The sequence below is a fragment of the Cherax quadricarinatus genome, chromosome 8 (assembly GCF_038502225.1).
Source record: "Cherax quadricarinatus isolate ZL_2023a chromosome 8, ASM3850222v1, whole genome shotgun sequence".
In the NCBI taxonomy this organism is placed as follows: domain Eukaryota; kingdom Metazoa; phylum Arthropoda; class Malacostraca; order Decapoda; family Parastacidae; genus Cherax; species Cherax quadricarinatus.
In genome coordinates, this window is record NC_091299.1 from 33,699,580 (window position 1) to 33,714,085 (window position 14,506).

The 14,506-nt window shown below is 39.6% G+C and overlaps 1 protein-coding gene across 2 annotated transcripts in view; it reads left to right on the forward strand.

Moving 5' to 3' along the window:
* Pmi (Transmembrane protein Pmi) overlaps positions 1–14,506 on the forward strand; it is an 81,418-nt gene that overhangs the window by 21,587 nt on the left and 45,325 nt on the right. For both annotated transcript variants that reach the window (XM_053772059.2, XM_070083030.1), the window contains exon 2: positions 6,601–6,818. In XM_053772059.2, coding sequence (XP_053628034.1) covers positions 6,601–6,818 — 218 coding nt within the window. The remainder of the gene's footprint in view (positions 1–6,600; positions 6,819–14,506) is intronic.

Sequence of the window (14,506 nt, forward strand, 5' to 3'; positions counted from 1 at the left end):
CTCGAGTTCAATATTATTGTGCTGAAAGCACATATCACATTTATAATTCTTAAGTACCGTCAGGTACATTAACATTTAATAAGATATTACAAATATGTACAAGTGTGTGTATGCGTGTAAGTGCTCTTAAGTAGTTAGCTATGTCTCAAGACTCGAATAAGACTTAAACAAGTGACTGACAAAGTCCTCAAATAAACTAACTTCTTGACCGACTGGCAACCCGAACAGTCTGCTTGAACAACAAAGAATGCTAAGCCCAATAGCAATGCAATATCAAGCGACTGCGACACAGAATCAGGAACAAGGAGATAATATAACGATACTAAGTAGGGACCATCTGCAGATCCTCCACAAAAGTTACAAAACTCCCATAATACTGAATCTATGTTCAGCATAGGAAAAACTGTGACGGTGACAATACACAGGAACCAGTACAAAATTAGGTCAGAAGCTATAGCTAAGGACCTGAGATGTTCAGAGTGTCTAAGCGACACACAACCTCAGTACAACGTCGAAAATCACAAAGTCTATACAATGTTCTGAGAACAGAGTTCTACAGAACTAACAAGAATAATGAGACAGACAATCTGTCCAACCAGCAAGCGAGTCTCGAGCAGACTGAATACTTCACGAGAGGTGAGGACACCCCCCCTCGATCACGTGATAGCTATGTGGACAACTGCAGCTCAGAAGCCGGCAGTATAACGAGCGACAAGCGATAATTACAGTAGTTTGACAATCAAGACTAACTGAGCACATTTTATATACATCCTAACAACATAAGCTAAGTCAAATAACAATATAAGGCAATACATTTGCGATTTAGCTATTATCGCAAATATAAGCAATATAAAATTAAATGAAAAGGTAATATACATTACATATATACATAATAATCATTGTAACCCATTCAGGGGTTGCAACAGGAAGCAAAGAGGGGAATGTATGAGAGTATAGTTTTACCAACACTCCTGTATGGGTGTGAAGCATGGGTGATGAATGTTGCAGTGAGGAGAAGGCTGGAGGCAGTGGAGATGTCATGTCTGAGGGCAATGTGTGGTGTGAATATAATGCAGAGAATTCGTAGTTTGGAAGTTAGGAGGAGGTGTGGGATTACCAAAACTGTTGTCCAGAGGGCTGAGGAAGGGTTGTTGAGGTGGTTCGGACATGTAGAGAGAGAATGGAGCGAAACAGAATGACTTCAAGAGTGTATCAGTCTGTAGTGGAAGGAAGGCGGGGTAGGGGTTGGCCTAGGAAAGGTTGGAGGGAGGGGGTAAAGGAGGTTTTGTGTGCGAGGTGCTTGGACTTCCAGCGGGCATGCGTGAGCGTGTTTGATAGGAGTGAATGGAGACAAATGGTTTTTACTACTTGACGTGCTGTTGGAGTGTGAGCAAAGTAACATTTATGAAGGGATTCAGGGAAACCGGCAGGCGCCAGACTTGAGTCCTGGAGATGGGAAGTACAGTGCCTGCACTCTGAAGGAGGGGTGTTAATGTTGCAGTTTAAAAACTAGTGTAAAGCACCCTTCTGGCAAGACAGTGGTGGAGTGAATGATGGTGAAAGTTTTTCTTTTTCGGGCCACCCTGCCTTGGTGGGAATCGGCCACTGTGTTAATAAATAAATAAAAATAAATAATTACCTCACAATACAAATACTCTTACATTGTGTACAAGTTGTGCAAGTTAGTTCAGAATAAACAAACAGCAACACACCATTTTTAGAGTGAATGAAGATAATAATATTACAGTGGAACCTCAAAAATCGAACGTATCACGTATCGAACATTTCGAAAATAAGACCATTTTTTTGGACAAACTGTGTCCCTATTATCGAACGCGCCCCTATTTTCGGACCGCCGGGTACGGGACCTGTCCGCTGGCCCACTCTGTCCACGTCCCAGCACAGGCGCCGTGAGCAGTCTAGCTCTGTTTATGCTTGAGTGAACACTAACCTGCGATCTCAATCACACATTTTACGATTATTTAATTGTGGGGCTGTGAAATAAGCTGCCATGGGCCCAAAGAAACTTGCTAGTGGTACCCCTGTGGTAAAGAAAGTGAGAAACACCATAGATGTGAAGAAGGAAATAATACAGAAGTATGAGATTGGAGTGAGACTTGTTGAGCTTGCCAGGATGTACAGAGGACTGTGGACAGTTATTTTGTGAGACAGAAACAGACGACTGTGGACAGTTATTTTGTGAGACAGAAACAGATGACTGTGGACAGTTATTTTGTGAGACAGAAACAGATGACTGTGAACAGTTATTTTGTGAGACAAAAACAGACGACTGTGGAGTTATTTTGTGAGACAGAAACAGACGACTGTGGACAGTTATTTTGTGAGACAGAAACAGACGACTGTGGAGTTATTTTGTGAGACAGAAACAGACGACTGTGGAGTTATTTTGTGAGACAAACAGACGACTGTGGACAGTTATTTTGTGAGACAGAAACAGACGACTGTGGAGTTGTTTTGTGAGACAAACAGACGATTGTGGACAGTTATTTTGTGAGACAGAAACAGATGACTGTGGATAGTTATTTTGTGAGAAAGAAACAGATGACTGTAGACAGTTATTTTGTGAGACTGGGATCCAATGACTCTCAGGCTGGTCCTAGTGGCATTAAAATACAGAGAAGGGAAGCAACCCCAGAGAGGGCTTTGATACCGGAAGTCCTCATGGAGGGGGATTCTCCTTCCAAACAATAACCCCAACTCCCTGTCTCCTCCTCCCTATCTTCCAGATGCCATCAACCATCTTCAATAAAGGTAAGTAAAAATGTTATTTTATATTACTATACATAATTAAAGACTATAACATTTGCTCTGTGTTTGTAAAACTGTAATTAATCTCTATAAAATGTATTTTTTTGTGAATATTTTTGGGTTTCTGGAACGGATTAATTGTATTTCCACTATTTCTTATGGGAAATATTGCTTCGAATTTCATACTTATCGAATTTAGAACTAGCTCCTGGAACGGATTAAGTTCGATTTTTGAGGTTCCACTGTAATAATAATAATAATAATATTGTTATTAATAATAATAATAATAATAATATTAATATTAATATTATTATTATAAAAAGCACTAAACCCACAAGGGTCGTGAATTGCTATATATAGAGTAAAGGCATATGAAAAGAATATTTTTTTTAAGTTATCCCCCAGTTTGACTAGAGAAAACGTAATTCTTCCGACACTACCTACACAGCTGCTTTGTAAACAAATCTCATATTTACATCAATTTTTATTCTGTGAGTGTATGTATCATGTTTATATGCTATGTAATGGGTTTCATATATAATTTTGAGGAAAATATAGATGGATTAATGAAAATGCCTATATTGATGTAAAATAAGACATTTAGTGTGCCAAAGAGTGATTATTATTACGTAGTATTGGCATCATGAGTAGAGAGAGACAGCAGTTTTACTGTGTACCTGCACACCAGCACAGTGTGTAAGTATATTTAGGTACAGGTACACATAAGTATAATTATCAGAGTACATATAAAATATGCAGTAACTTTAAAACACTTGAAATTTTGGAAAGTTTCCTGACATAATAGATGTGGGCACGGAAAATGTAAACAAACCAGGTGGGGCGCGCCGTATTTGAAAGACCGCTTGCCGTATAGCAAATTTTGGTCATAATTTGACATCGCCGTATTAGCGGAATGCTGTAAGGCGAAACGCCGTAAAGCGGGGCCTTACTGTATTGGAATTTAAGGTCCTGTATATGTAGATTGCACAGTAGTAAGTGTGGATGTTCTGAACAGGGAGTAAGTTTAAATCTATGAAGAGTGGGGGGGGGGTGTCGCCAGGGATGGGATTTAGTGATTATTCTTACTGCGGCTTTTTGTTGGGTTATTATTGGCTTTAGGTGTGTTGCTGCAGTTGATCCCCAAGCACAGATAGCATAGGTGAGGTATGGATAAATGAGTGAATGGTATAGTGTGAGAAGGGCATTTTGCGGTACGTAGTATCGTATCTTGGAGAGGATCCCAACTGTTTTGGATACTTTTGTTTGTTATGTGTTGGATGTGGTTGCTGAAATTCAGGTTGTTGTCGAGGTATAGGCCTAGGAATTTGCCCTCATTATGTCTGGCACTTAGGGTGTTGTCGATCTTAATGTTAAGTTGCGCAACACCTGCTCTGCTACCAAACATAGTATAGTAGGTTTTGTCAGTGTTAAGTGAAAGTTTGTTGGGTGTCATCCAAGTTGATATTTTGAGCAGCTCCTCGTTAACAATGGTGTTGAGGGTGGCAAGATTAGGGTGAAAGATGACATAAGTCATGTCGTCAGCAAAGAGAATGGGTTTCGGGTGTTGGGATACGTTTGGAAGATCATTGATGTAAATGAGGAAGAGCAGGGGTCCAAGGATACTTCCCTGCGAAACTCCAGTATCAAGTGGCCGTGTTGACAATACCGTGTCTTTAATGGTGACATACTGATACCTGTTAGTAAAGTAAGATTTGAAATATGCAAGCACATGGCCTCTTATTCCATAATGGTCAAGTTTGTGGAGTAGGATGCTATGGTCTACTGTGTCAAAAGCTTTTCTTAGGTCAATAAAAATTCCTAGCGGATATCCCTTATTTTCCAGTGCTGTGTAAAGCAGATCTAGCATTTTTACAATTGCATCATTAGTGCTTTTATTTTTCCTGAATCCAAATTGGCAGGGGTTGAGTATGTTTTTTGCCGTTATAAATGAATATAGTCTCCTGTGCACGAGTTTCTCGAAGATTTGGGATAGCAATGGTAAGTTTGATATTGGCCTATAGTTGTTTACATCTGTAGGGTCACCATCTTTATGTATTGGTGTAACCCTTGTTGTCTTGAGTAGTTTTGGGAAGGTGCTAGTTTTTAGTGACTTGTTAAGTAATGAAATAGCACGCGAAAGGACATGGGCAGCTCGCTTGTACAATAATGGTGGGACATGAGACAGATTCCCTGAGTTATTTTTAAGTGACTTTATAATCTTGGCGACTTCGGTGGGCTCAGTTGGTACAAGATAGAAGGAATTTGGGAAATTCCCATCTAGGTAGTCCCGGGCATGGGCGTTGGTATGTGGGATTTTACTGGCAAGATTAGATCCTATGGTTGAGAAGAAGTCGTTTATCTTGTTAGCTGTATCAGTGGGATGCAGTGGGGTTTCATTAGGTTTAGTTAGGACAATATTCTTGTTTTTTTCAGTTTGTGGGTGCCCAGAATCTGGGAGAGTGTTTTCCAGGTCTTTTTTATATCTTCTCTTGTGTCGGTGAATCTGCTGGAGTAGTACAGTTGTTTGGCTTTCTTTATTACTTTGGTGAGAACTGTTGAATATTGTTTAAGAATATCTTTGTGTATTAAGCCCTGTCTATATTGCTTTTCATATTGGTGTTTCTTATCAATGGATTTCAGAATGCTGCTGGTTAGCCATGGGCAACCAAGCTGTTTATTCGTGATCTGTTTCGTTTTTATAGGACAATGTTTGTTGTATAGTCTAAGTATTTTGTTAAGAAAAATGTCTGTCCAATCGTCAATACCATTGGCCTTGGAGAATTTTGTAGGCTAATCAACAGTCTCTAGGTCAGCTGTGAACTTCCTTATTGAGGCCTCGTCATGGAGTCTAAATGAAACTTTGTTGTATTCCAGTGGTGGTTTACTAATGTTTGTTAAGAGGAAGGTTGATAGTGGTCAGTGTGCTGTCTATGATTATCCCTGATTTAAGGGGGGCTAGTATGTTGGTCCATATGTGGTCTATTATGGTTGCACTTGTCTCAGTTGGTATGAGAAGTGTGTTGTTCATATTGTTGATGAAATCAGTTACAGGCTGATCATCTAGTAGGCCAAGGTTGATATTGAAGTCTCCAGCTAAGAGAAGGTGGTGCTTGTTCATATGTCTGTTTGTTATTAGTGCCTTTAATTTCTCACTGAAATTTGAGATGTCTGTGTGAGGTATCCGGTAAATGGCACCGATTGTTATAAGCGTCTTAAGGTTTTTTACAGTAAATTAATGGTAGTGGGTTTGTGTCAACCATCTTTGATATTCCTGTAATGTTACCTTTACACCATTTATAACATTTTTAGTATATTTTTAAATGTTTATACAGTAGTGTTCTGTATATTGTAATAAACAGATAAGAGGAAATCAGCTCTAATATACATTATTTAGGTATGCATACTGGTCAGAGAGCCCATCATAAGTCCGAGTCATCAGTAAACAAGTACGTCGGTAAGTGAGGAGAGGCTGTAATTTATCCAGGAGAAGTGGTTACTAGCCCCTTGCTCTTAGCATTTTACACTGTTGCCTTTTACAGCACGCATGACTTACAGAGGAAAGATTCTTTTCCACTTCCCCATGGAGTTACTTTGTAATATTGTATTTAATGAGATGCATATTGTTGCAAGAGACTTGATATACGTACCACCTAGAATCGTCATAATCCTGTCGAGCTTTATTTTATATTTTATAACATGTAAATCACACATTGTAAGCTTTGCAAAGAAATAAACATTTTCATTTCATTTCATTTCATATATACAGTACATAAAATGCATGGAAGAATTCCTTAAGAGGCTTTCAGAAACTTTTAAATTTTAATTTTTCAGGGAGTCTTGTTCTCAGTTGGCAATCATCCGTGAGGTGTATGATAGTGACACTGCGCATGAAACTTTTGAATTGGAGTTGGAAAGAGCATTGGAAAAAGGTGTGGCAACCATTGTTATAGAACCAACACCACTAGGAGACGAGACTGCCAGATGGATTGCTGTTGGGAACTGCCTTCACAAGACAGCAGTATTAGCTGGATTTGGCGCTATAACATCAGGTGTGTTTATCAGAAGTGCTTTTTCCATTTTTTAGTTACCATGGTTTCCATGCCATGCATGTCTGATAACATGAGCTATAATTTACAAGAATATTTTGAATCAGTAGGTTTAACTATTGTTTAACAGCAGCACATTCAGGGTTAGCCATAGGAGGTATTAGATATAGACAGCTACCCTGTTCTCCAAGCTTGCACAGGCCTCATGCCTTCCAAAGTCCTCTCAAGTTCAAAGGAATGTTGACCATAGGCCACAGTCAGTATTTCCTGACACCAAGTAATGATCTGACCATGACTTGCCAAGGTGTTAGGAAGTGGGTGGCCATCCCTGATTTTGGGGTCTTTCATGCCTAGACTGATCTGTATCCTTCATAATCTCTGCCAAAAATGACATCTGCAGGTGTTGTCAACATAAAAGTCTAAAGTTAGCTAACCTTGACCTGCATTTTCTGTGACTTTATAATATCATAAAAGCAGTGCTGTTCTGCAGCTCAGTACAAAAAAGTTTTTGGTAATTTGTTGCATTCCCTTTCCTCCTTCCCTACTTTTAAGTACACTATAATATAGCCAGTACAGTGGACCCCCGCATACCGTTGGCCTTGCATAATGTTAAATCCGCATACCGCTACATTTTATCGCCAAGATTTTGCCTCGCATACCGGTAAAAAACCCGCTCAACGCTGTTCGTCCGAGATGCGTCTAATGTGTGCCCTTAGCCAGCCTCACATGTTCCGCCGGTGGCATTGTTTACCAGCCAGCCTCCGCGGTAACATCCAAGCATACAATCGGAACATTTCGTATTATTACAGTGTTTTTGGTGATTTTATCTGCAAAATAAGTGACCATGGGCCCCAAGAAAGCTTCTAGTGCCAACCCTACAGCAATAAGGGTGAGAATTACTATAGAGATGAAGAAAAAGATCATTGATAAGTATGAAAGTGGAGTGCGTGTCTCCGAGCTGGCCAGGTTGTATAATAAACCCCAATCAACCATCGCTACTATTGGTGGTACAGCTGCTGCTGCTGCTGTACCACCGTCAGCTGCTGCTGCTGCTGTAGTACCATCTGCTGCTGCTGTAGCATCATCTGCTGCTGCTGTAGCACTGTCAGCTGCTGCTGCTGTTGTACCACCGTCAGCTGCTGCTGCTGTTGTACCACCGTCAGCTGCTGCTGCTGTTGTAGTACCGTCTGCTGCTGCTGTAGTACCGTCTGCTGCTGCTGTAGCATTGTCTGCTGCTGCTGTAGCATCGTCTGCTGCTGCTGTAGCACTGTCAGCTGCTGCTGCTGCTGTACCACCGTCAGCTGCTGCTGCTGCTGTAGTACCGTCTGCTGCTGCTGTAGCATTGTCTGCTGCTGCTGTAGCATTGTCTGCTGCTGCTGTAGCATTGTCTGCTGCTGCTGTAGCATCGTCTGCTGCTGCTGTAGCACTGTCAGCTGCTGCTGCTGCTGTACCACCGTCAGCTGCTGCTGTAGCATCGTCTGCTGCTGCTGTAGCACTGTCAGCTGCTGCTGCTGCTGCTGCTGCTGTAGCACCGTTGTTGGTGTGGCTTATTGAGAATACCAAGAAACAATTAACCCCAGAGGATTTGCCACCCAGGATAACCTAAAAAAGTCAGTGTCATCGAAGACTGTCTAACTTATTTCCATTGGGGTCCTTAATCTTCTCTCCCAGGATGCAACCCACACCAGTCGACTAACACCCAGGTGAACAGGGAAAAATGCCTGGAACTAGTGCTCATATTGGTGAATTTAAAGCCAGCGAAGGTTGGTTTGAGAGATTTAAGAATCGTAGTGGCATACACAGTGTGATAAGGCCTGTTCTGGAAGAAAATGCCAAACAGGACCTACAGTACTCAGGAGGAAAAGGCACTCCCAGGACACAGTGTCTCATCAGTCATTCTTCATCTTCAATAAAGGTAAGTGTCATTTATTCTTCATTTAGTAGAGTAGTACATGCACAATATATATTGTGCATGTACTACTCTACTATTGTGCATGTATCCTTCTCTTTGTGTGTAGGAAAATGTATATTTCATGTGGTAAATTTTTTTTTTTCATACTTTTGGGTGTCTTGCACAGATTAATTTGATTTCCATTATTTCTTATGGGGAAAATTCATTCGCATAACGATAATTTCGCATAACAATGAGCTCTCTTGCACGGATTAATATCACTATGCGGGGGTCCACTGTACTAGCAGGGATATTAACATGTATAGAAAATATAGCTTGGGATGTAGAAAAGGCTGAAGAAAAAGATGTGGAGAAATTTAACCCTTAAACTGTCCATACGTTTTTATTTTTATCATTTTTTTTTATTATTATTTTGCTACCTTAATTTGTGTATTTTATCCTGTCAATTTAAATCTAATTATACTCTAATTCTTGTAAACAACTTATATAAGACCTTAGTGCAATTACAATTGAGAGTCTTGTTCCTTTATTACATTATTAGATTAATCACAGTTTTAATCTAGCTCATTCTAGCTCATTACATAGTCAATACCAAATTCACTATACTAGACCATAGTGCAATTACTAGTGAGAGACTGGTGCTATTTGTAATTTGTATTTTTATATTATTAGACTAAACCTAGTTGTACTATAGCTCTTTCTAGCTCAATACATAGTCAATACCAAATTCACTATATTAGACCATAGTGCAATTACTAGTGAGAGACTAGTGCTATTTTTAATTTGTATTTTTATATTATTAGATTAAACCTATTGTACTTTAGCTCATTCTAGCTCAAAACATAGACTCCACAAAAGTCATTATTAGACCTTAGTGCAATTACAAGTGAGAGTCTTGTTTTATTTTTAATTTATATTTTTATATTACTAGTTTATACCTAGTTGTACTTTAGTTCATTCCAGCACAACACATAGACAACATCAACTTCATTATGTGTAGTAGTGACTATACCCTACATGACCAAAATACTCTAGCTATATACTTGTCCAAACTTCCTACCACTACAGATATCAGTACTAGAACTCAACACACAACTCAGGATATAAATAACCATTATTTAAACCTAGAAGATGATTAATCACATTGACCCTGATCTAAACCTCCATAATCTGACACCCAATCAAAACCTATTGGAAAGTAACTGCCTTTATTACACAGCATCACAAGCCACCACTATCCTAAACAATGCTAAAAGTCTATCAGTACTTAACTACAACATCAGGTCCTTAAGCAAACACTATGATGACCTCCTACCACTCCTTGAATCACTAAAGACACCCTTCTCCTGCATTATTCTTACTGAGACCTGGCTTAAGCAGGACACAATAGATATCTACCCTCTACCAGGATACACAGCAATTCACATCTGTAGACCAAACCAAGTTGGGGGTGGTATTGCAATCTATTACTCTAACCAATTATCTTGTATTAGCACCACTTGCTTTAGTGATGAATATGGGGAATACATTTTTGCTAATTTTACTGTAAAAAACCTTAAGACGCCTATAACAATCGGTGCCATTTACCGGATACCTCACACACACATCCCAAATTTCAGTGAGAAATTAAAGTCACTAATAACAAACAGACAAATGAATAAGCACCACCTTCTCTTAGCTGGAGACTTCAACATCAACCTTGGCTTACTAGATGATCTGCCTGTAACTGATTTCATCAACAATATGAACAACACACTTCTCATACCAACAATAACTAAACCAACCAGGCTCACTGAGACAAGTGCAACCATAATAGACCACATATGGACCAATATACTAGCCCCCCTTAAATCAGGGATAATCACAGATAGCACTACAGACCACTACCCTACCTTCCTCCTGACAAACATTAGTAAACCACCACTTGAATACAACAAAGTCTCATTTAGACTCCATGACGAGGCCTCAGTAAGGAAGTTCACAGCTGACCTAGAGACTGTTGATTGGCCTACAGAATTCTCCAAGGCCAATGGTATTGATGACTGGACAGACATTTTTCTTAACAAATTACTTAGACTATACAACAAACATTGCCCTATAAAAACAAAACAGATCACAAACAAACGGCTTGGTTGCCCATGGCTAACCAGCACCATTCTGAAATCCATTGACAAGAAACACCAATATGAAAAGCAATATGGACAGGGCTTAATACACAAAGATACTCTTAAACACTATTCATCAGCCCTCACCAAAGTAATAAAGAAAGCCAAACAACTATACTACTCCAGTAGATTCACAGACACTAGAGGAGATATAAAAAAGACCTGGAAAACACTCTCTCAGATTCTAGGGACCCACAAACTGAAAAAAAAACAAGAATATTGTCCTAACTAAACCTAATGAAACACCACTACATCCCACTGACACAGCTAACAAGATAAACGACTTCTTCTCAAACATAGGATCTAATCTCGCCAGTAAAATCCCACATACCAATGCCCATGCCGGGGACTACCTAGATGGGAATTTCCCTAATTCCTTCTATCTTGCACCAACTGAGCCCACGGAAGTCATTGAGATTATAAAGTCACTTAAAAATAACTCGGGGAATCTGTCTCATGTCCCACCATTACTGTACAAGCGAGCGGCCCATGTCCTTTCGCATGCTATTTCATTACTTTTTAACAAGTCACTAGAGACTAGCACCTTCCCGAAACTACTCAAGATGGCAAGGGTTACACCAATACATAAAGGTGGTGACCCTACAGACTTAAACAACTATAGGCCAATATCTGACTTACCATTGCTATCCAAAATCTTTGAGAAACTCGTGCACAGGAGACTGTATTCTTTTATAACGGCTCAAAGCATACTCAACCCCTGCCAATTTGGATTCAGGAAAAATAAAAGCACTAATGATGCAATCATAAAAATGTTAGATCTGCTTTACACAGCATTGGAAAATAAGGAATATCCACTAGGAATTTTTATTGACCTAAGAAAAGCTTTTGACACGGTAGACCACGACATCCTACTCCACAAACTTGATCATTACGGTATAAGAGGCCATGCGCTTGCTTATTTCAAATCTTACATTACTAATAGGTATCAGTACGTCACCATTAAAGACACAGCATCAGCAACACGGCCACTTGATACTGGAGTTCCGCAGGGAAGTGTCCTTGGTCCCCTGCTCTTCCTCATATACATCAATGACCTTCCAAACGTATCCCAACACCTGAAACCCATTCTCTTTGCTGATGACACGACTTGTGTCATCTCTCACCCTAATCTTGCCACCCTCAACACCATTGTGAATGAGGAGCTGATTAAAATATCGACTTGGATGACAGCCAATAAACTTACGCTTAACACTGACAAAACCTACTATATTATGTTTGGTAGCAGAGCAGGAGATGCACAAATTAACATTAAGATTGACAACACTCTAATTACCAGAAATAATGGGGGAAAATTCCTAGGCTTACACCTTGACAACAACCTGAATTTCAGCACCCATATCCAGCATATAACCAAAAAAGTATCCAAAATGGTCGGGATCCTCTCCAAGATACGATACTACGTGCCGCAAAATGCCCTTCTCACACTATACCACTCACTTATTTATCCATACCTCACCTATGCTATTTGTGCTTGGGGATCAACTGCAGCAACACACCTAAAGCCAATAATAACCCAACAAAAAGCTGCAGTAAGAATAATCACTAAATCCCATCCCTGGCAACACACCCCCCACTCTTCATAGACCTAAACTTAATCCCAGTTCAGTACATCCACACTTACTACTGTGCAATCTACATCTACTGGGCCTTAAACTCTAATATCAACCTTGACCTAAAACGCTTTCTTGATAGTTGTGACAGAACCCACAGGCATAACACCAGACACAAACATCTCTACGACATTCCCCGTGTCTGACTAAACCTTTACAAAAATTCAATGTATGTCAAAGGCCCTAAAATCTGGAATACCCTACCTGAGAACTCTAGAACTGCAGACACATTCATCACCTTCAAAACTACCATTAGAAAACATCTTATCTCCCTGATACACCCCGTCAACTAACTACACGAATACCACCTGTTGGTTCACACTTACACTCACTCATTTGACCATAAACAGAAATATTAATCTCAATCTTAAAATAATGAATCCTGTGATACTCCAATACTGAAACTATGTACTGTGCCAAAACAAAAACATTCACATTGCTAAACTCACAAACTAGTATTTAGTCACTTAGCCATAATACCAACTTACCTCATAATTTGTAATATTTTACAATTAAGAATAAAACTAAGTATGCCCGAAATGCCTAGCCATGCTAAGCGTTCTAGTGGTAAACTCTGTAATCACAATTTTACTACATGTAAACCACACAATAACCAAATTTCTGTAAACTCAGCATTGTAATCCTTATAGAGAATAAACTTTGAATTTGAATTGAATATGTAGATCTATGTTTTCACTGCCAGCACTCCAAATATTTTGATTTTTTTTTTTTTTTTAATTAAAGAGGGCAATTTTCTGTGTGTTACAAGACCCAAAAAAAAAAAAAATTAAAACCAGTACTTAGCGAGATATAAGACCACAAAGTTGGTGCTGAATGCTCACCTGACGGCAACATCAAGTCCTGCCGCTTGCAGTAGTGTTGCAGATATACCTTTTTTTCTCATTTTAATTTATATAATTTTTATGTTCTGATAATTACAATTTATAATAGTTCTTGTGATTTCATAGCCAATCTTTGTTCTGACACTAATATTAGGTACTGAAATAGTACTCAAATAGCCACAATCATGCCAATAGGTGTAAATTTTCATCTGCCTTGGTCATTTACTATTGTCTAGATATATATATATATATACAGTAGGGCCCCACTTATATGGCAGGTTAGGTTCCAGGCTACTGCCGGAAAGCAGACTTCGCCGGAAAGCAGAACGCCATTTTTTTTTCACTTATAAATGTATATAAATGCCAGATGACAAGTTTACACTAACATATATTAAGTTAGCAATAGAACTTAGGCATTAAAAAGCAATAAAAAGTAAAATACACAGTACACTCATTATTTACCTCAGAATATTCGTAGTCTTAATGTAGGGCAAAAGGTGAGTAGTATATACTATAAGAAGTTAGGTGTGGTAGCCCTCCTGGCCACCTCACCCACACATAATATACTACGACGATGCTTAAATTTTATTTATTTTTATTATCACACTGGCCGATTCCCACCAAGGCAGGGTGGCCCGAAAAAGAAAAACTTTCACCATCATTCACTCCATCACTGTCTTGCCAGAAGGGTGCTTTACACTACAGTTTTTAAACTGCAACATTAACACCCCTCCTTCAGAGTGCAGGCACTGTACTTCCCATCTCCAGGACTCAAGTCCGGCCTGCCGGTTTCCCTGAACCCCTTCATAAATGTTACTTTGCTCACACTCCAACAGCACGTCAAGTATTAAAAACCATTTGTCTCCATTCACTCCTATCAAACACGCTCACGCATACCTGCTGGAAGTCCAAGCCCCTCGCACACAAAACCTCCTTTACCCCCTCTCTCCAACCTTTCCTAGGCCGACCCCTACCCCGCCTTCCTTCCACTACAGACTGATACACTCTTGAAGTCATTCTGTTTCGCTCCATTCTCTCTACATGTCCGAACCACCTCAACAACCCTTCCTCAGCCCTCTGGACAACAGTTTTGGTAATCCCGCACCTCCTCCTAACTTCCAAACTACGAATTCTCTGCATT